At 37.1% G+C, this 23666-nt stretch overlaps 1 protein-coding gene across 4 annotated transcripts in view; it reads left to right on the plus strand.

The window, feature by feature from the left end:
• The window catches only part of USP25 (ubiquitin specific peptidase 25), a 93470-nt gene extending 70192 nt beyond the window's left edge, over positions 1-23278 (plus strand). Inside the window, exons 16-26 of one of the 4 annotated variants that reach the window (XM_075723417.1) lie at positions 2617-2845; positions 4211-4408; positions 5880-6019; positions 8753-8866; positions 10761-10856; positions 14391-14569; positions 15388-15466; positions 17317-17396; positions 21232-21355; positions 22035-22230; positions 22683-23278. In XM_075723417.1, the coding sequence (XP_075579532.1) occupies positions 2617-2845; positions 4211-4408; positions 5880-6019; positions 8753-8866; positions 10761-10856; positions 14391-14569; positions 15388-15466; positions 17317-17396; positions 21232-21355; positions 22035-22230; positions 22683-22855 (1608 nt within the window). In that variant the 3' untranslated portion in view covers positions 22856-23278. The remainder of the gene's footprint in view (positions 1-2616; positions 2846-4210; positions 4409-5879; positions 6020-8752; positions 8867-10760; positions 10857-14390; positions 14570-15387; positions 15467-17316; positions 17397-21231; positions 21356-22034; positions 22231-22682) is intronic. The other 3 variants (XM_075723423.1, XM_075723430.1, XM_075723440.1) reach the window with 3 other exon arrangements.
• Positions 23279-23666: the final 388 nt, after the last annotated feature.

Below are 23666 nucleotides of genomic sequence, written 5' to 3' on the forward strand. Positions count from 1 at the left end.
CCTAGATAGCTTTCTTTAAGCTTGCTACTGGCAGGCATTTTTTTTCTTTAACACTTGTGTTATAACAGGAAGACTACAGGCTACGTGTCACCTAACAGTAAAATGAAGTAATTTGGTGATACCGCATCCAAATAGCCTGCCTGTGTTGGCTTAGGTGTTATAGGAGGAAATACCTCTGGATAATGAAGATATTAGTCAGCAATCATTACAATGGAAAAAGGAGATTACTTGGTAAAACACTTTGTCCTAGTGCAGATTTGTATAATGTAGACTAGGGGTTTTTTGTTGGTTTTTGTTTTGAAACAGAATTCCAGAAAGGGAGGAGGATGAACATGGAATATAGATTTGTAGAGGGGGGTTCCTGTGCCATGCCTGAAAATAGTGGTGTGTGTTAAATGATTGTTAGGGAACAAGTAGGTACTGAACCCATCTGAAATCACAGGCTGGAAGCGAAGGCTGCCCTTCTGCAGCTCAGCTGGTTTTGTCCCTGTGGGTGTTTTGGCACAATAGGAAGGAGGCAGGTACTCCTGCTGTCTACTTTCTCACTGCCTGCCTCTGCATCTGGGCAATTGGCTAGTTTGGTATTGCCCCATTCTGTAGGAGCAGTTTCACAGTATTGATCTTTTCCTCTGAATGATACAATTGTAGAACTGAAAGCTTTTCTCTTGTGAGTTGACAAGGTCTGGGCACACAAAACTAGACTTTTTAAGGAAAACATATTATACTTGCAGGATACTTCCTAGTGTTTGTATGAACTATTTAAGAAGCTCTTAATCTTCTCCTTATGTCCCCTTTGATTCTAAGGAAACTACAGTTGTCTGTAAAACCGTTATCAAATTGTCATATGAAGTATGTTCCTGAAATTCTTATTTTGTCTTGTACTCTTGAATGAATAGATTTCATCAGCTGCTTATTTGAGTATTTCCCTCCTGTGAACTTGCTGTGAGGAAGACACACACCTGTTTTTCCTGTGGGAATTCATCTTTGATATATCAGCTTTGATAAATCTGTTCTGTAGTTACAAGTGATAGGGGTGGTGAAGCTCCATTTCTGTTTCATGAGTACTAAGTGTTAAGCTAAGAAGCTTAGTGCCAACTATTTACTTACCGTGTTGCCCTGTACCATTAATTGCAGTTGATATAATGGCTTATTGCAAGAGACGCCTGTCAGCGCTGAATTTGCCTGTCCCCCAGTCACAGACCTCTGTGGGGAACTTTCCTGGAAGTTCAGCATGGACAACTGACATATGTTTATGTGCATGCACGTGGGCTTGCAATCATTTTCAGAAGGCTTTCACGCTGGTTTGATAACAGATGTTAAAAATCTCAGAGCATTCAGATTTAAGGACTTGCTAGGATTTCTTCTGTGTATACTTCTTGTGCTTGGGAGATTTACAGTGCGGTTTGGTCTCTGGGATGACAGTCTGATTCCAGCTGCTGTGCAGTCAGACGGCTTTACAGTTCAGGGGGGGTTGCAAAATCTCCAGCGCTTGGATATAGCCTGGAAGAGAATGATCAGGTTAAAAATAACTTCAAGGACTTTCTCAAGTCAAAGTTTCATATGTATTTATGGTTACTAACTATTGTGGTGCTCAAATTATATTTGCAACAAATATTTAGTATACCTTATGTTAAATAGACCATTTAACTACAGTCCAGACTGTGACACCAGTAAAAGATGGTTTCGTTTTTTTCATCTTGGCTAAGCTGCTGTCATTCAGGCATACTGTGCATAGCAGGGAAGATCAGTTTTCCCTTTTATGTTGTATGTGCTATTTCAGCAGGTTAAAATGAGGCGATCACTGAGATGCTTTTAAAAGACTTGTAACTAAGTGCTCATTCATTCCTCCTCTTTCTCCTTCAGATTTCCACCTACTTATGTAGAAACTGTTTCCCATTCTTTTTACTTGTTGGTGAACAAGTGTAACCTGGGATACTTTTTACATTGATCCTAGAAACTGGTATCTTCCCTCTCTGCTTGATGAGGAGGAGAGTACTTCTTCATGTGTTCCACCCTTCTCTTATCAGTGCTTTTCCGGATACATTTAAAATACTGGAAAACAGTTGTATTCCTATTCTACTGTAAGAATTTTACCTTTGGGTAATGGAAGTATTCGACTCCTAGATAATCATTTAAATAAACTCTGTTACTGGCACATAGAAAGCCCAGAGTTTATTGCCTCTGAATTTCCAGACTTTGGGACAAGTTTACCAGGGCAGAACTGGAGCAAATCATAGATGCTCAAGGCTGACATATTTGAGAGTTTTTTGTAGATACAAGGAAAATAGGAATATTAAGGAATTAAGAAAAGAGGATGCCTGTCAGTAAAGACAGCAGAGTAGACATTTATGCTATAGACTCACTAATGTTTTTAACATCTCCTGTAACTAGTAGTGGTAAGTAAAATACTTCAAAGTCCTTTTGCTTAGTGGGTTGCTAGTTTTACCTTTTTGGTTTTTCTGTGTGTCGTGTTTTGATCCTGTGTAACTTTTTTTGTTACTTTTATTTAATGTAGCTATTATCGCTGGCAGGTAGTAGGAACTAAATGCTGGCAAGGAGAGTTTGACATTTTGGGTTTTTTGTTCTTTTTTTTTTTTTTTTTTCTTTTTTTTTAAGGTTCCTTATAGGTTGCATGCTGTGCTAGTTCATGAAGGTCAAGCTAATGCAGGACACTACTGGGCATATATTTATGACCACCACCAGAACAGATGGATGAAATACAATGATATTTCTGTGACAAAGTCAACTTGGGAAGAGTTGGAACGGGACTCTTTTGGTGGTTACAGGAATGCCAGTGCATATTGTTTAATGTATATCAATGATAAGGAACAATACTTGATACAAGGTAATATTATGGATATGTTTTTTGCATGGTATAGGATAGCTGAATATATTGATAAAGTGAGCTTCTTTCAGATGGATTGCCGGATTTTTTAAATGCTGTTAATAATTATTGAAAGCTTTATTTATGCTCATAACTTAGATTGGTTTTGTGGGTGGAACAGTTGCTCTTCAACTTTTAGATTAATAAAGATAATACCAGTGTTTCAGCATTATTAAGAGAGCAAAATAAACTATGTTTGCTAATTTGTAAACATTTTAGCCAGGTGATCACATGTTCAGAATTTTGGAGATGTTATCTTGCTGAAGATTAGAACAGGAATACAGAAAGACAGAAATTACCCTCTTGACATTAAAATGCTAGTGTAGCTTTTTTTCATAAGCTTCAGAACTCTGAATTTTACTGGACCATGGAAATCTGGAACCTTTATGCAGTGTATTGAAATATGAATAACTTAGCCCTACCAACCACACATTAAACCAAATGTACAGATTGGGAAATTTTTTTTCACATCATGTAGTAGTGTGTAACTGTAAGGCCTGTACAGAAGTATTTGGAGAGAGGACAATGATCCCTTAGCATGAGTTTTGTGGGGCCTGATAATGGCGGCTAGGGAGCTGACTGTGAAAATGGCCAAAGATTCAGTAACTGGTGGTGGAAAATTTTCATGTTCCTGTCTTTTCATAGGGCAGAAAGCTAGAGTGGGCATTTGTTCAGTTTTTAAATGAGAATCGATATTAACCTTGGCATTTCTAGATTGCCAGATTAGTAGTGGACTTGCAGCCATAGGGTTTAAGGGCCCTGTAGGGTGACTGTGCCACTCTAATTAAGTCTGAGGCCTGCTTGCTGGGGGGGCAATTACAGCTGATGGATCCCCCAGGATCTGGGATACTCTTGCAGAGACCATTCTAGAAGCAAAAAGGAAGGTTACTTTAAGTAGCTGGTGTTCTTACCAGTTGACTTTCCAAATCCCTGTAGGCCCACTCTCCTTCCCCTTTTCTGCTGGGAAGTTGAGTTGTGTCCAGCTCCATGTGGCAGTAATGCAATCAAGCTATGGTGGGGTTTTTTTGTGACTTTTGTTTTGAATGTTCCCAATCGCAGGGTGCTCATGGCCCAAAAGGCTCATCTTTCAAAATAGCAGTGCTCTGATGATGCTCAAGAATGTATAACCCAGAGATAGCAAGAGCAGTAGCCATGTATCTCAGTAGCAGAGGAGTGCCCGGCAGATAATAAAACCAGTTGAAAGTAATATACTTTTGGGGTTTTGGTGCTGTACCGTATGTTTCCATTAATTCAATTGAGAAAATTTATTGAACATACTTTCTTTTCCCCTATTCTTTCTGAAATTTATATTTCATGTTACCGCAGAGGAGTTTAACAAAGAAACGGGGCAGATCCTTGTTGGAATGGACACGCTACCTTCTGATCTAAGGGATTATGTCAAGGAAGACAATAAACGTTTTGAAAAAGAACTTGAAGAATGGGATGCAGAGCTTGCTCAGAAAGCACAGCAGGAGAAATTGTTATCTCAGATACCCAGGGCACCAGCACCCTCACCTGCTCCAGGTTAGCTGCTTCTATCAGTTTGTAAAAAGGAGTAGAAGCAAAAATCACTGGGTTTGGTATATATATTTTGCAGCTTAAGAAAGGAAGACAAAGTTAACTTGTGTGATCTTGAATTATAACTATTTATTTGGCCAAGGTAACTGCACTTGAAGCTTAGTATGTTGGGGGTTTTTGCATTTTATTTTTTATTTAAAGAAAAAAATTACTTGTCCTTGTGCCTTTTCCCTCTCAGTTGTGCTTAGCTTTTACTGAATGATTTTTTTTTTCCCATAGAAACTTTGGCCTTTTAAGATACGTAGTTATTAACACATCTCACAGGTCTGTTTTGAGAATTTATTAGTCCGTAAGTGATGTAAATTCTTCTAGTCAGAGTGATTGAGTAGAAGACCTACCTCCTCATTTTAAATTAGGACAGAATTTAGATCTGAAGAGAAGAATAATTTATTTGGTGTGATGTACTGAATAGAGTTAGCAATAGTAGGGCCCACTTAAGAAATTATTACGTAAAAGTGAGGGTGTTAAAACTGTGGAAAAGGCTCAGAACAGCAACAGTGAGGCCAGTGCTGTTAGGAACCTAGCTAATAAAGACCTGACTGCTTTGACACAGGGAAAACCTGTCAGGTTTTAGGTTACATCCACCTTTTGCTCCATTGCAGAAGGCTGTATGTACATTATGTGAAAGATGACATGATGCATTTGTGTAGTGAGACTGCTGTCCAGATGTTCTCATTGTTGTATTTGAGTCATTAAGACTGAGTATATATTCTCATAACGACCTATGACTACAAACTGAATGTAAAAAGTGCAGTGATTTAATGACATTTCTCTTTTTCCAAACTATGGAGAGTGACTTCATCTTCAGTATGTTTTGACTTCGCAAACACTTTGAGGCTGATTTTGGTTCTTTTGTTAGTAATGGAAAGTACTAAATGAATGTTTTATTTGTCTCCCAAAATTTGCTTTCATCATGTAAAGAATATAAGACACTACTTACGTTAATCAATTTCATTGCCCTGAAGTCGGGGAGACATTGAGATTTCCCTTAAGTTAGTAGAATATAATGTGTTGATTATTTTGTGAAGTAAAAATACATCTGGCACTCAAGTGGCTGTAGGTCATTCCATGTATTGGGTTTGCATGCCACAGAAAGTCCAAGTAGAATCTCATCTTTGTTCTCAGTCATCCCCCGTATGATTGATGAACACCCCTCACTCCAAGAGCCTTAAAGGGTCTATGGACAGGACAGGTCTGTTGTTCCTTATATAAAATCATGGGTCTGTTTATATGAAAGTGTTCAAAATGACCTGAGACACAGACTGGTGTAAAGTTGTATTTGTGAATGGTGTGACATACCCTACATCTTCTGTGTGGGTTACCTTATCTGTTAGACAGTGATCCAAATGAAACTAATCAATTCAGAATTCATGCTTATGTTAACACATAAAATTGTTATTTTATTTCTGTCACTAAGTTCAAGCAGGAGAACCAGAATATTTAGAGCAGCCATCAAGAACTGATCTTTCAAAGCACTTAAAAGAAGATTCTGTACAAGCAATCAATAAAGCTTTAGCTGAACAAGAAGATAGAGGTCCAGAAGCTATAATGGATACGGTGAGGATATTTTGAAGCTTGAAACACTTCTTTTGCTTTTATTTTGCAAGTGGAAATGATATAATAACTGATAAAAGGAGGTGTGTGTGGAAACTTTGAACCAAAAATTGTTACTTCTTCAGGGACTGTCCAACACTAAAGTCCATCCAGAAAGTATGTACTACAGTAATGGGTGTAGTAGAAGAAAAATACTAAGATAGATGTCCTCCATGTGATTAAAGTACTTGTCAAGAGTACAGCATATTGTTCAAATGACAGTCGTGTTTGTGCCCACCATCTTCTCGGAACATTAGACAGTTCTTTTTATTTCTGGAGCATAAACATTGACATTCTATGTAAAAGACTTGAAAAATACGGATTGAAACATTCAGGTTTTTATCTGAGAACTATAAGATTATGGTTGAGTTCCTTTGAAACACCTATGGAAGTTAAAGTAGCTTTCAAAAATAAGCAGTTTTTCAACAGTATTCTGTAGCTTTAATGCAAATTCACAACTTGGTGAAAATTATTTTTTGTGACTCATCAGATGCATATATTAACTTAAAATGGTTATAAGAATTAGTGTTGGGTGATTCTGTTTTCACTTCATACAACAAATACTAAGAGGCATTGGAAAATAATTACCTCATGAGTTACTAATGAAACTAATATTTAACAGTTTTTTCTTTCAGCAAATATTTTTTTTGCTTCCCTATAAGTATATAGATAAATGACCAGTGTATTTGCCACAAAAGCAAGTGCCTTTAAAGCAATACCTGCATGCGTCTTAGAAGCATATCCGTAAGGATAAAACGTATGAAATGTACAGTTAGGCACCCCTGGTTCGTATCTCTAGTGGTTACAATTTAGATACGTGCAAAATTTCAAGTATGCTTCCTAAGTTCAGGTATGAATCCTCATTAAACAAAAGCAGTCTAGCCCCAGATGTCTTTGGGGCCAACAGGAAAGTCCTCCTAAAACCTTTGAAAATGACATGACAAATTGTTGATTCCTGCACCTGATGTGTTTTCCATCCTCTCTCCTGTGGTGTCAGGAGAGCAGAGAAGCATGTGTTCTCTGCTAAACTGAAATCAAAGCCAACAGGGAAGCTAATCTAACTTTGGATGAAAAGGTGCTCTACCACTAATGCTTTAGGCTACTGCATATCTGACTTTTTTGAGTTCTCAGAACACAGAACAGCTTAGGGGAAGCCTGTTCAGTATGACGTGCCTCCAGCTGAAGGGGTAGCTATGAAGTTACCAAACCCATGATAAAATGTCTTGCATGATGCTGTCCTCTTTCTAGGGTCTGTGGGATTCCATCCCGGTGGGATGTGGAAGAATCTTACAGACTTGATTCCATGGATCAAGTGTTTTAGTTTAGGCTGATGATGCTTTGCACAGTGATCAGCCTTAGGACTCTACAAGACTGTGGTTGAGGAACCACATGGGGAACATCATGATAGGCTTAATGAGGCAGATGCAGGTCGTCTTGTTCCAATATTTTCACTGCATTGATTTGCAACACGGTGGGTGGCTCTTCAAAAATAAAACCAAAACACCCCAAACCATGTGAACTCTTTTATTTAGAAACGTATTTTAGCTGTGAGAATCTAAAGCCCATTTCTAGTTAATCTGAAGGTACTCTGTTAATGTTTAAAAGCTGCTCTCTGTATACCCAAATTTAACTTAGGCAGAATTGTGCTTCCTTATCAGGGTATCAGCATGCTTTTTAATTATTCTACTTCCATATGCATTCTGACATGCCAGCATATATTCCTTTCCTACACTTTTTGTTTGTCCATTTTAGAAGTAGGAAAGCCAGCATCAGAACATACAACAAACAAGACTGTAGGTTAGTCACCACATGATCATTTGTGTCCATCTTCTGCCCTTTTGTCCTTTTTTCTACCCTCTACACGGTCTTCCTTTATATTTATACAGTGCTGGGTGTAGATAGATACTATGTGTGTTAAATCTTTGTTAAAAAATGAAGCTATTATAGTAGTTGCAGAACAGGTAGCATGGCACTCTGTGATTGCTTAGATTAGAGTCAAGGTTTAAGTTCTGCAAATGTTGTAAACTGGCTATTATACAATGATAGACCATAGGAGCTGACATTTGTCTCCATTGTTGTTTAAAACTTACTTCAACATAGCAAGCATTTCAGTGACTAACATAATCCTCCCCGGATTTTCTGTCTAATTACTTTTCTAAAAAAATAAACCTGTTGAAGGTAATGCACCTTTAAATATTCTTTCAAATATCTTAATTGCTAGAGGCTTTTTTGTATTTTTTTTTTTTTTTTTCCCTAGAGCATCAGGAAATATTAGCCTTTGGCTTGTTGCCATCCCTTAGTATGAATTCATCAGATACTTCAGTTATATTTAGTAATTAGTATGAATGTATGAAAAGAAGTGGTGGTTCACAGACTCATCCTTTTACTGCCTTAAATTTGTAGTGGATGTTAGAGTTGCAATACTGCCATACTAATCTGTAAAGATGTAATTAATGAATAAAGGACAAATGAAATCTTTATAATAATGATAGCTTAATTTTAAAATGTATTGCTTAAAAACATTAAGAAACTGTAAGTAGATTATAAGTGATAAATACGATTTTTTTTCAGAACTTCAGCAGTGCACATAATTTTACTTGATCAGCCTGTCAGTTTGTGTGTCTCTGTAATTTTATCTTTTTTTTATTCTGATTATTATTTCCCCCCACACATACTGATAATGATTTTCTTCTGCAGAGCTCTGATAATGCCCCAGCTCAACCAGCTCCTAACCAGCGAGTTGTAGAGGTGGCGATTCCTGATGTAGGGACTTTTGTGATTGAGTCAGAGGAGGGGGGTTATGACGATGAGGTACATTTGATTGCAATTGTGTGCACCGCTCCTCCTCGGTGCTTTCTTGTGCTGCCTGATGAGAATTTTTGGCATGTTTGCACATCGTGACACCTAACAGATTTCTGCAAAACTAAACGCTTAGCGATTTGTAACCTTAACAATGTCTTAATTTGTGATGAAATATGAGAGGAAAGCACTAGCTACTCTAATTGGGCACGCTTTGCATGGTACCATTTACACTGGAGGAGGTATATTTGTCTTTTTAGCTGTGGAAGTTGAATGTTTGTGTTAGGCTAGATAGCCTTTGAAATGCTGGTGATAAGCTGTGGACTATGACATTATTTAGAAAGTGACAAGATAGTGAATGATGTTCTTAATTTTTGTGCTTCCTTGTCAGCCCAATAAAGCTAACGTTCAAGTCTGATCTCTTATTTGCCAAGGTTAAGCTTTTCGGACTTCAAGCGTTAAATTATCCATGGAAATAACCTGAAACTGATATGGCTGGTGGAGCTGACTCTTCCAAAGCTTAAGCAGGAAAAAAAAAAAAAAGAAAAAAAAAATCTTTTTTCCTAATTCAGACCCAGGGTGGTCTGAGTACCTGGTACTACTTGAGGAACAGATGAGAGGCCCATGTTATGCTGAGAGACAGTGTTTTCTGCTGCCCTATTTTAGCAGCAGAAAGCAACACTGCCAGGTCATCAAACTGTCCTGCCTTGGCACTGCTTACTCCATGTTTGCTTTGGTTGGGGATGGCGTTGGTGCAGCCCATGTTCTCAGGTGTCTGAGCATGTGTTCTTTGTGGGCTGTGGGGAGCTTTCGCTTCCTGAACAAATGGATATTTCAGATCATTCTGCCCTGTAATTGTGATCAGTTGTAACTGGGAGCGTGGGATGGGGAATAAAATTATTTAATTGACATTGTCACACTGAGTTTGACTTCTCACAGATGTGTAGTCTCCACCTCTAAAGACACGAGGATTTAGCCTCACCTAATGACCTATTTTGGGGGTTTTTTTTCCTCGTTTTTTGCTGTTGTCCCCATGCCATTGTCTCTCTAGAGGACGATAACTTTCTTCCCGATTTCCCTGTTCCTTTTGTTAAGTGTATTCAGGGTTGGGGTTTTTTTTCATGATGTTTTTATGTGTGGGAAACTCTTCCGGAGAGTTTAGGGTTCTTCATCTTTTGTTGCAGTGCCAGTTGCTGTGCCAGCTATACATTGGGCAGGGAGAGAGGGAGTGTTTTTCTTTGTTCACTGATAACAAAGGGGAAAGGCCTTTCTGAGTAACCTAGATGTATTAAATTGTTTGTATAATAACAGATGTGAATAGCTGTGAGATATGTGTTGTGTTTGGCTTTGTGTTTGTTAAATGTTTTGGGTTTGATTTTTAAGAACTTGTCTGCAAATGCTTCAGGGACCAATTGCATTTGCAGCAATGGGTCCCTTATTTTGATGTTGAAATACACATAAAATACAGGCAGTGTAGTTTACCATGTTTTTAGTATAATATATATAAAGTGTGATTGGGTGATTTTTCTACTTGAAATTTCTTTTTTTTATATCCTTTGGTGGCCATGGGTAGCACTCATTCAGTATGCAGTTTCTGATGGATACTAATGCTGAACGATGCATGTTCCTTTCCTGGGAATTTTTGACCATGTAACTTGTAAATTGTATTTGACACAGTTTTTCAATTTTTGTGTAAGCTTCCTTTAATCATATGTTACAGTAAAAATATATACACATGCCATAACTGATTTGCAGAATATGCACACCAGATCTGTATTGAAATGTGCCATTTCAATGTATGCATGCATTAAGTTGCTTTTTATCTTGCATGAGACTAAAAGCATAATGAATTTGGTCATTAAAATATTAATCATTCAAAACTTTTACCTTAAATCCCTTGTGGCAGGTCATGCTGACCCCGAACATGCAAGGTATTATCATGGCTATAGGTAAAGCCAGGAATGTTTATGACAGGTGTGGGCCAGAAGCAGGGTTCTTTAAGGTACAACTAACATTTTCAACTTTTTTCTCCTCTGACTTTTCTTATTAGATATGCCTTCTCCCTCCACCCTGTGCATATTAAGACTGTTCCAGTTATACGTACTCTTCTATGACATCAGTCCTCCATTTAGATATTTCTCCCTTGAAAAATAGACAGCTATTTCCCTATTGATTCAGCAGTATACTACCTTGATACCAGTAGCTTATACCTTCCTGCATTTTACCTTTCTAATAATAGTAGCAAGTAACATGAAACCTAGATGTGTAATCAGTAAGAATATGTATTGTTTTCCCCCTGTTAGTAACAAAAACCATGTCTTCTCTAGACTGTTTGGGACATCAGGTTTTTTTCACCCAGGGGCATTAGTAATTAGTAATTTGTTGTTTATTTCAAAGAGATGTTCTTATTTTGTATTCCTTAAAAGATTTTAGTAAATCTAAATTACTTTCTTTTGTGTAACTGCATGGATGTCAATACTATTTATTTATGCAGTGTTTTATTACTGAGAATTAGACATTAGGTTTTTTGTGGTTATTACTCTTCACAATGATACCAGATTTAAAAATGTGTTAGTCTTCTTAAATACACAAACTTCTGAGAATTTTTTAGCTCATGATCTTTTTTGTTTTCAGGGTATTAGGGAATTACTTTGACATGATGTAAAATCCTCTCAAATGTAATTTGGAAGGGGGAAGAAGTTTCTTGCTGTTGAGTAGAAGCCTGTTTTCTTCTTAATTGTTACGGTGTAGTTGCACTAGAAGAAATTGTAAAAAAAAAAACAAAAACCAAACCAAAAACCAACCAAACAAAAAAGAAACAAAAAAATGCCAAACAAACAACAACCAAGCAAACAAAACCCAAACACCCCCACCCCACACACACCACCACCAAAATGCTCTCTAACCCCTTGGAAAGGAAATTGAAATCTCATGGGTTGGTTTGTTTGTCTGTTTGTGTGGGGTTTTGTAATGGATACTTGGAGAAGTGTTATGACCATAACACTTGTTTGCAGGGCTGTCTCTGTTGACAGTGCCCTCCCTCAGGGAATGGAGAGACACCTGCCATAGCCTCTGTTTAGTGAAATAGGTTTTGTTTGGGATTCAGTGCTGGGGTGTTTTTTCAAAATTATTACTTAATGGAAAGGTGTCAACCTCTTTTATTTTTTTTAAGTTTAAAAAAAAAAATCCTCATTTGATCAAATCAAACTCTTTACCAGAAAGTTTAATTACACTGAATTATTTTTTTGAATATGAAGGGTGTTTTGATAATTTTAAAACAGAAATGCAGTTCAAAATAAAATTGTATTTAGTGCTTCAGAGTTATCAAAACAATTCTCAGTTGAAATGTTTTTCGGTCTTTAATTTTGAATGCTTAAACATTTTCACTTCACGGGGGACAGAATCTGTCTTTGAGTGAGGAAAATGTTCTGTCACTAAACTGTTGGAGAGTAGAAAAGTTTCCTCACTCATTTTCTGCTAAATCATGTTTGCAGTAACTTAGAGGTGGAATATGCTTCACTTTTGAGGAACATGTTAGTATGAACGTATGCAGATGAAGGTCCTACTTAGTAACAAAATTTGTATTTTGAAACGTATTCAGATGAAATCTCATGTTACTCCGTAAACTTACTGTAAAAGCTTCTATGATATTTTTTAATGCTGTTATACTCTGGGTTTCTTCATGTGTTTGTTTTTTATAAAATGAGTGTTTACAGAAAATTGTGGGGTTTTCCTACGATGTCTTTGTTTTAGTGTAACCCAGGTAAAACCCATTTGACGTGGGTCACTGTTACTGCCAAGGTTTCACTCCCCCTTTAGATCTCAGGCCTGAGATGTGACTAGTACTAACCTAAGATACTTCTTGATCAGTCATCCTTCTTTAAGCTTCACAGACAGTTCCTTGCAGAATGCTTGCCTTAAGGTCTTTATATGTAACATTCTCAGTGAGAAAATGAAAGCATATAATACTTTTTTCTACCATCCCTTTTTCTTGTACTCTGCCTAAAGAAATAGTGTTATTTTTTCATTGTACATAGGATTTCTGAATCTGTAGTATACCATTCTATTTTGTTTAAATATGTATATAAAAATACAGGCTTTGTGTTGCATTTTTTCCTACTTCTAAGTAACTCTCTGAAAAACTAAATGTCTAATAGCAATTGCTTTTTGTTTCTGGCCTACCCCAATAAACAGGGCTTAATTGCGTAGTCATCCATGTTGGTTTTCTAATGGTAGAACTTATTCTGATGTAAGGTAATAGCAACTCTGTCTGTGGCTTTTGATATTTATAATCACTTCTCCCAAACTTCCTTTTTAATGATAATGCATATGATTAGTACTTTAAAATACTGATGCAGGACGTTCCCTTTTTTAAGTTTTAAACTTTTTCAAGCTTTAAAGTTCTCCACACCCTCTGTGTTTAAGCCTGTGTGAATACTATCCTACCCACGTGTTTAGTCCTGAAACAAAATGTGTATTAGTAGAGGATGGGAGCCCAAATTTCTGATAGTGAAATGTGAAGAAGTTACCTGCTACTGCCAGGTATTTCAACGTAAAGGAATTTGAAATATTGAACAGGGTATTTTTCTGCCTGCTTTGGAGCTTTGTTTTGTGCATATGTTGTATTGAAACTTCGCTAATGTGTGAAGCTACTGTGTCAAGTCATTTGTTTCAAGTTGACATTTAGTGTTAGCAAACAATCTGATCACCTCCCTATTTTGAGAGATAAATTATGGAACATATTAACATTTGTCACCATTTTTCTAATTATTTTTCTTGTTGTTGCTCTTGTTCATGCTGTAGAGTTTCAGTGAATAAAATCTAATGAACATAACAGATGATGTTCATTAAAATCTAATGTGCCGGCAAAGCTGGAAAAGTAAACGCTTCTGATGACCTCTAAAATATTCAGTGAGGACTCTGTCCTGCCCTATAGGAGACTAATAGTATTCATATTAAAGTATTATTTTCTTTAGAAATCCTACAATTTGATTTTTGTTGAAAGACATTTTCCATTCTCACATAGTATTTCCAAAATCATACATGTTTATTAAATTTTCTGTAGAATTTGTTTTATTCGTGTGTTTGCGTTTTAACCATGTATTAAGAGTACCATTTTTACTTTACGAGATTTTAGAAGATTTCTTTAAGTAAAGTGTCTGAAATCTTACACTGCCTTTGGACTGTAAATGCTTAGTGGCCTCTCTAGGGATTGGAGAAACCTTCACTCACGGAGACGTAGCACAGCATTGGGACTGCTTTTGATGTAAAGTTCCACCTGCGATTTTGGCAGGCTTAGTTGAGGAGAGACAGGAACAACTTTATGATTTGTCTGGGGGTTTTTTGGTTGTTTTGGGTTTGTTTTGTTTTGTTTTGTTTTTAAATGTAGTTTAGACTTGTTAGAAGGGTGGAGTATGGAATTGTTAAAAAATTATTTTGTAGGCAAAAGGCCATGGGACATGATAATCCTGTTAATATCTGTGATGTTTAAGAGTTAAAAGCCAGAAAGAATAATGTATATTTTAAAATTATTTAGGCAATTAAATTGGAATACACGCGTCTGCTAAAATTAGCCCAGGAAGATCCACCACCTGAATGTGATTACCGTTTGCGTCATGCAATTGTTTACTTCATCCAAAACCAGGCACCAAAGAAGATAATTGAGAGAACATTACTGGAACAGTTTGGAGATCACAATCTTAGCTTTGATGAAAGGTAATAAGACCTGCATGTCTCATTTCCTGTGCTCATGAACGTTCTCTGATGGGTGGAGACGCCCCTTCGTATTCAGATAGTGCACGTAAAGAGGGAAGGCTAGTGTGTTTGTTTGGCTTTATCTTCTGGATAATGGCTTGCAAGTATATTTTGTAAAATATCTTTATAAAAATCTCTATAAAGATAGTAAACAAGAAGTTGGGTTTCTATCACTATGAAATAAGGAGAAATACTCAGTGTTGCTCATAATTTTGTGCATAGATTTCTGTGCCTTTTTTCAAAACACTGTGTAAGGCTGTGTAGTTTGCATTCTTCGCTGCCCTGAAAGCCAGCAGAAGACAGCAAAGAAGACTTGCAAGCTATATGGGTAACTTACTTGAATGCAAGACAATGTCTCTTTTACACTCGAAATTCCATATATTTACTTAATTAAAGAAATAAACAAATTGAGAGATAGAGAACGTTAGTCTGATTTCTGCATAGTGAATAATCCTCTAATACTACTTTTGCGAAGTAAATATTGAGCAGTTTCAAGCCATCTGAACTCTAAATTAAAAAGAAAGACTGAGCAATGTGGCAATTTAGCAAAATAAAACGAAGGAATTCTTAAATAGCACAGGCCTGCATCACATATATTTCTCAAGTATGCCCTCTCCTGCTGATTATACCATGCATAATAAAAAGCACATTTTCCACAGTGTTTTCATAGTTTTGCATAAGGCTGTAGCTTATACTGTTTGAGGCTTCTGTCTTTGTATGGATAATAGCCTTTTTGAATTTCCAGTAAGCTTCCATGATTTCTTGTTGCTTTTTATAAGGTGCCGTAACATAATGAAGGTTGCTCAAGCTAAACTTGAAATGATAAAGCCAGATGAAGTAAACATGGAGGAATATGAGGTCAGTATTTTTTATGCTTTAAATGGAACTGTAACATGAAATAGTTACCAGTAAGCTGAATTTTGTCTTCACAATTTTCTTCTTGTCTTATACTATGAAGTTAAAACTGGTTATTGAAGGACATTTAATTGTTGGAATGCTGCTCTGACCAGGTGATCTAAAGGTGCTTTTTCCACATCTGTAATTCCAATGACTTGAGCCATAAATAAATATCAAGTTTAAGTCTGTCCTTACTCCTTAATGTGTCTCGATGTCGCTAACAGTATTTCATAATTTATCACCATATGAGCCAACTGGCTTTCTCTAGTCAGAAGCAGCTAGCAGTGAAGGAGTGAGAGTGGTCTAAGCCCAGCCTTACACATCTTAAGAACTGGGTTGCAGGCACAGTCACGTTTGTGCTTTTCCTCCAGCTGTCTCTACAGCCATTCCTGTTTTCTTATGAGCACTAGATTCTTCTGTCTGCCGAGACCATACATAGCCAGTTTATGCCTTTAATTTTTCCTCCTGCACTATTTAGAAAAACTTGGAAAGGAAAGGAGAGCAAATCTCAGACATTAAATAATCATGATTAATATTTGCCAAAATAATTCACCTCATATTTAAAACTAAGTCTGTAGCTGGCTTTACAACATCAGTTTCAACTCTGCGTGATACTGTTCATTAATGCCTCTTAACAGGGGATACTTATGTCCTAGGCAGATTCCAGTGCACCATTTAAACCTCATTGTTATGCTCGTAGGTCCAGAAAGCTTGTTCAGGAGGGCTATGGGAGTAATCTTCCCCTCAACAAACCAAATGAAAAATATTTACTTGTCATTTCTCATTACCATGTTTAGGACCTACAGCAGATGCCTGCTGCATTACAGTATGCCGTCCCTGGCCTGTGAGGGGAAAAAACTCTCATAGTGGGATTTCTGTTGGATTTTTTTAGGCTGTGCAAGGCTCCAATGTCTTACCATTTTCTGACTGGTATTGCACAGGTAGAATAAACAATTACGGACTTAGCTTTAAGAGTGAGGGAGTGGAGTATCTTCTATTCCCCTGCAGATATGTGCCACTTCTTTAGCTCCTGAGGCAGATAGTTGGTGGTTTCTCCAAAGATTGTATCAGTATTTGTCTCTTATAGTGATTTGGCATTTCATGGACCCTTTTTCATGCTCTTTGTGTTGAATCTGTAAGTGGCTATGTATTATACACTATCCCCTATTTTATCTTTATTAAGCAATTGAAAGTTGGCTACTAACCAACTGCAGTAAAAGCACCTTTTTCACTTAGAGCGTTTACTTGTAAAGTATACCAGTAGTCACCTTGTATAAATGGTGATGCAGTAAGATAAATGTTTTGCTCCAGTATATATTATCTCCACAGTCTAAATTCAATTTGTTTTGGGGTTTTTTTTGTCACTTCCCACATAATGTGTTCAGGCTTTTTTCTCTGTCATTCTTATACTGAAAGTTAAACTTAATATTTAGTGTATGAAGAAGCTTTCTAACATGTTCTGAGTAAGTAACTAAGTGTAATGTAGGGAAGGAAAAAAAGGCTATTAGCTTCGAGAAGAAAAAGGGGATCTCATGTAATTCTGACTGTGGTTCTCCAAAGATGCTTTGTGTTCCTTTCAAATGGTAATGCATTCTGTAAAAATAATCTCATTTAGAAATATTCTAGGTATTTTAGAATTTTCTTTCTATTGAGGGTGGGGGGAGAAGGCGGACTTTTCCAACATGCAAGCTTACTATGAGTCCTTAGCACTTACTATGAGTATTCAACACTAAGTGTGTGTGTGTGTGTGTGGGGGGAAATTGTATTTCATGTTTGTGGATGAAATTCTATATGCCCTTTCTTATATGCAGAGATGGCATCAAGACTATAGAAATTTCAGGGAAACAACCATGTTTCTCATGGTAGGATTGGAGTTTTTCCAAAAAAAGAGGTAAGTGTTAGTATAGAACTCAAATGTGGTAGAGCAATTGGAAGGCAAAATGTAATGTTGATAAGTAAAGCTGGTTTTAAAATTAAGAATTGTTTAATGTGTTCTTCATTTTATTTAAGCGTTTATTTGGTCTGTTAATGTCTTCAGTCTTGCATCTACCTCAAAGTTTCCCACAGCTTCCTATAATCTCCATTTCTTCTTTCCTTATCAAGCCATGTACTCGTTTTCAAAGCACCCTCCACGTGCACCTGTATTCCTCCTTCTCTCCTAATCGAAGTGGTCTGGGTATCCCTCAGACATAAAAATCTTTCCTCTCTAGCACTCATATGCACATACGTTTATCTGCTTTCATCAGCAATGACAATTAGTCAAGTCCCCGTCTTCTCCAACTTTTTACTGGGTCTTCCCACAGAAGCGATTTTGTCTTCTGCATTTGTCTGAGCCAAAATTCCAGCTGTGATGGGCTTTAAAGGTCAGGAATAAAGAACATATTTGAGGAAAACTATAATGCATAGCTATCATAGTTGTAGCCGATTCTTCTTAGCTCTGTGAGGCAATGGTGATTCATTCCCTTCTCTTTTCCAACCAAGTCAGGAATTGTGGCTGTATAAAATTGGTGACATTTTTGTACTTAATGCACTACAGCTAAAACTTACACTCTGATCTTCTACATGCAACAAGGATGGTGATTACAGTATAAATGCCTCAAAGTGTTCTGCAGAAGAGAGTCTTTGAAACAGAGTTGTTCAAAACTGTCTCTTCCTCCCATGCCCAGCCAAAGGAACAAAATGATTAGCTGTAAAATATCCAGTGGCTGACATCTGTTGTGTGAAAATTGATCTATCACATAATAGAAATTTTTGACTGTGAAAACAATTCTGCAGTCAATCACTGATTTTTTTTTTTCCTGTATAGCACAGTAGGTAGGGGAATTACAGTGGGAATCAAACTTAATTTCTGTGCGTATGTTGTGTCATAAATTGCTTCATATTTCTCTTTCTTGTCTTGTATGCTCCCAAACAAGAAAGGCCCCAAAGAAAACAGGAAAATTGATTGGAAAAGACACTGCCTTGTCTTTGTGACAAGCGACATCTTTGCCTAGTGGCTAAAACAATGAGCCTGTAGTCCTGTTTTGTCTTCTGGTTGCTAGTGTGTAATAAATAGTACATTCATTAATAATCTAAATTGCAATATGCTACTCTGTCAGTCTTGAACATCTTATGGACAAAGTTTGGTCAGAAGATTGCCTGGCTGCTGCTTCTTCTTCTTCTTCTTCTTATTATTATTATTGTTATTATTATTATTGAAAAATAAGCACTCTGGTATTGCTTGATCCCTTAAGGAGGCAAAAATGTCACTGGCATTGATGTGGTATATAGGAACCCTCCTTGTTACCCCCGGACTTCATGCATGCTCTAAGCATGCAGGCAGGATTGGAAGATCTTCAGGTTCCTTGGTACTGGGGCTCCAGGATGGCATCTTCAACTGCAAAATACCAGTGTTTTCACTAATCCACTTCTTACTATAATATATTCTGATTATGGCAGGGGGAGGGAGGGAAGCACAGGTTTCTGCTCTTCTGAACAGTAGTTTTGGTATAGTTTTCCATTATTTACATTAATTTGCAAAATTAGGGTGAGGCATTTGTTAACAAACATCTTTGTAATTTACAAGATTACTGGCCTATAATGACCAGTCTTAGACTCTGATATTGGTCAGAAATGAAAAATACGATATTATCAGACTCACCTAACATCCAAACAAGTGTAGCATTCATTCCCTTTGGCAAGAAATGCAATTTCATAAATGCTTCAAGAGGTATTCAAAATAAAGACAGTAAGGCTAGTTTTAAGCATGCTTAGAGAATGGGCGAGGATATGTGTGTCCATTGACCTACTCTAAAGGCATCTATTTCAATTACGCACCCATGTTTCAGCTGCAGGTTCCCAAAGGACTGAGATATTTACTGAGGATCACATCTTGTACACTCTAGAGGGCACTGCTACCATCCTTATTCTGAAAACAATACTAAACTGACTAATTCTTCCAATTCCCTTATTAACATTGAAATTATAAAAAAGGAGCTTATATCCACTTCAGGTGTGAAAAGGCAGAATCTGTTTGCTAATTTACACTGTAGTCTTATTCCTCAAGATATATAAGGACTCTGAGCTCGGATGTACAGTAATGATGATTTAAAATAGCTTACCTTGCTGTTAGATATCACTACGGTTGTTTCAGGGAAAGGTCACAAAACTTGGGGACGGAGCAGGAGGAGAGGGACTGGGAATAAGGCCACTGCCAGCAGTAGTTGACACTGAATTTCAACCTGCAGTTTCACAAATAACTGAACTAAGAATGGAAAGGGAGAGAAGGTCCTGCTCCTCTGGCTTTATATCCAGCAATTCCAGTTCCTTGCAATCATCTTTCTCCCTTTTCCTCCTACATTAAGTTTTCTGCTGTCTGGTCAGTTGTGTTGGTGATCAGTGGTGTGAAGAGGTTTCACGGGCAGCAGAAATGCACTTGAGGAGAGGGTAATAGGACTACTTCTTTTAGTGAAAGCATAGCTTTGTATTTTGAGGACAAAAAGGTGGAGAACAGTGACTGTACTTGTAATATATTAATTATTGAAGCAATAAATATGTAGGATTGCAAGGGACTATGAGCAGATCTCATTGTGGAAGAAATAACTTCACAGTAGATTCTAAAATTATGGTGTTGGGCTTCATTTTGTTCTTCTAAACAGGGGTATTAGAAGGTAAAGCTTTAAGGAACCATTGCTATTTCAAGTAGCCTTTTCCCTTCTTTTTATGTTGTCTCATTGGGAGGCATTACTGTAAGTCTTGAGTTTGTCTACTAATTTTTAGCCATTTTTAGTAGTTTGGTGGTTTGGTTTTGGTAGTTCAGACCTTAACCATGACCTTCTGTTCTCACTAGGAGTGAGTGAGTGCACAATGTACTGTTCCTCTAACCACTCCGTTAGGAAACTTCTCTTCCTAGATTTTTTTAGTGTGGGTAAAAATGAGATTTCTAACTGCTTGTTTTTAGGGTAGCTGCCTGAACTGCTTTCAGTGGCTGGCTGTCATAACTGGGTTTCTGTAAGTCAGAGAATTAACAATTTAAGGTGTTTGCTAGAAATGGTGTGCAGCAGTTGGAGGGAAGATTCTTAATCTGTGCGTGAAGGGATCTCTGTTGATTAACTGTTAGGTTCTTACGTCCTCTGTTACTCGTCCTTTACCAATTAGGCTTGTATTTATCTTCTGCATTTAGATTAAAGACAGAAATACCAACAGTCTAGTGGCACTTCGCTTTTGAAATGCTGTTGTGGCTTCTTCCACAACTTTAGACTTCAGTGGTTTGGAAGAACTTACAGATAGTGAGGCTAAAAATTCGCAGTTTATTTTTTAGAAATAGGGTGACAGCTTTAAATCTTACTTGCTAAGGTGTAGAATGCTATCAAGATATATATGGCAACAGAAGATCAAACCTAATGTAACATAACAATTTTTCCTGTGTGCATTTTTCATATATACTCAAGGCTAATCCAAAGGTATTTTTGAAGTGAGTGAAATGATATCCATTGGTTTCAGTGAGCTTTGGATCAGACTTCATGTGCAAGTGATCTAACCTGATAATAAAATAAATTGTTCTAACGTGCATAAAAGATGAAATTGTGTTGTAGAAAAAACATTAGGAAGAGATTGGGGGGAGAGGTGGACTTAGAGTCAAACAAGCAAGTGAAGTTACATATCCTTTGAAGAGCACAGTAGTTAGCTTGAAAGAGGTGGTATCTGGATGTTGCATCTAATGTTTTTGTTTCTTTACTTTACTTCAGCTATATGGAAGCCTTGCTCTACCTTATCTATGCTTACCAGAATAACAAAGAACTCTTGTCCAAAGGCCCGTACAGAGGGCATGATGAAGAGCTGATATCTCACTACAGACGAGAATGTTTGCTAGTAAGTGAAGGGTGAAGTATGTTTCAAAAAGTGGAACTTGCTGCATAGCTTTAACAAAATTAATTAGTAGAAACGTGTTGCCATCATGTAAAAAAACCAACCAAAACCCCCTTTCATTAACAAGTTAATACTTAGACTTGTGTAGGGAAGAAAAGAAAAAGTAAGAAGGAAAACCTTATTCCCTTTTTTTTTTTTTTGAATAATCATCATCTTTATGATTGTAAATTGTGTGCTCACTGCCATCGTGTCTGGGCTACGTAGGAACAACAGTTGACAGTGTTGGTGAGCAGACTCACCCTGTTGCCACAGTTTGACGGGGAGACAAATAATGGAAAAGGCACCAGCAGGAAACAAGTTTTTTTTTCCTTGATTGTGTCACTTCCAGCAATAGTGAGAAAACAAAAACAGGTGATGGGACCTCAGTCTTAAAAAGAACAGCTGCAAAGGTTGAGTTGGCAGGTATCAGAATGAAGTGGCTTGAGGAATAGCACAAGATCAAGTGGCTTAATAGAGTATCTGCATCATTGCTGTAAACATGAAAGTGCAACTGTGGTTAATGCAAATTACCAGGTAGCTTTGTAGGAAGACTGTGCTTTTAAAACAAGCAGAAACTGATGTGTGGTAGAATGTGAAATGCTGTATACTTAAAGGCTTTCCTTTTTTGTGGTGGTTTATGAAGAAACTAAATGAACATGCTGCAGCACTGTTTGAATCAGGAGATGATCAGGAAGTAAATAATGGCCTGATCATTATGAATGAGCTTATTGTCCCGTGTTTGCCATTACTACTGGTGGATGAAATGGAAGAAAAAGATATTGTTGCTGTGGAAGATATGAGAAACCGTTGGTGTTCCTATCTTGGACAAGAAATGGAACGTAAGTCATTTATTCATTAAGGTAAAAGGCCCTTGCACACCTTTTTTATAAATGTGATGTTTTCAGTGTCTTGAATTGAGCCTATATCTATTGTGCCTTGGTAATGTATTTTGAGCTACCCTGACTTTTGAATAATCCTGTACACATTTAAATAAACAGTTTTCCATATATTGCACTGGGGTATTAGGCCTTAAAGGAAACATGCTTTTTGAATGGAAAAACATTTGTGGTATTAGACCATCTGAAGGGGCATTTATATTAACATCTTACTAGGAATTGCTGTGTCCTAGTTACTGCTGGCAGACCTGAAGAAAGTGGATTGATTATTCCAAGTGAAACTCCTTCTAGTTGAACCCACCAATTAAAAAAAAAAAGTCAGTGTTGGGCAGAAAAAGGAGAGTTCCACATGCAGATGTAAATGCTTACATTTGTTTTTCTTGTTCTGTTTGCAGCTAACTTGCAAGAAAAGCTGACAGATTTCCTGCCAAAACTCCTAGATTGTTCTACAGAGATTAAAGGTTTCAATGACCCGCCAAAGTTACCCTCCTACTCCACACACGAACTGTGTGAAAGATATGCCCGAATCATGTTGTCACTCAGTCGAACTCCAGCCGATGGAAGATAAATTCTGCAACCTTCCTAAGCACATTGTATAAACTTTTTTAGTTCTTAAACCTTGCCTTCCTGTCACAGGGTTTGCTTGTTGCTGCTATAGTTTTTAACTTTTTTATTTTAATAACTGCAAAAGAGAAATGACTGTACAAACTTTAGCCAGACTGCAAACAATTAAAGCTGAGAATTGCATGGGGCTCAGTCGTTTCAACCAGAATTGATGCAACATGCAAGTCTGATCATTACGGCAAAACTGCTTTTTTGCCACTTACCTGTTACAGTATTACTTTGCTTTTACCTTAAGATCCTTTACTTTATCAATAGCTGTCTGGATCATTTTGTGACTGCAACTACTTTAAGTGTCCAGTGCTGTGTAAATACATGGTACTTGGTAGCTTGTAAATGAAATGAAAGAATAAAGTTTTATTTATGGCTACTTCTGTGTTTGCAAGCAGATACGTTGTATATTAGTGTAAAATACGGGTATTTTTAGAAGAGATACAGTATATTGATGGGTTACTCAGTTTTATAGACAAGGTTCTTCAGGATTTATGGCCAGTTTAGTTACAGGTAGTCGGAGATTACTGTATGTGAATATATTGAAAAACTGTCACAGTATTATACACTATGGTTTTTTGTATATTCTTTACTGATCTGTATGATACTGCACCTGAACACTTTCATGTGTGTGGCCATGCAAAGTCTTTTCTGATAGTAGGGACTGGCTTCTGAAGCAAAACAATAATGGCACCTTCCTTCTGTTCTAAGAAAAAAATTAGAGAAAAAAAAAAAAAAGAGAAGTTGTGCAAAATTTCTAGAAATTG

This window comes from Pelecanus crispus, chromosome 1, assembly GCF_030463565.1.
Source record: "Pelecanus crispus isolate bPelCri1 chromosome 1, bPelCri1.pri, whole genome shotgun sequence".
NCBI lineage: Eukaryota > Metazoa > Chordata > Aves > Pelecaniformes > Pelecanidae > Pelecanus > Pelecanus crispus.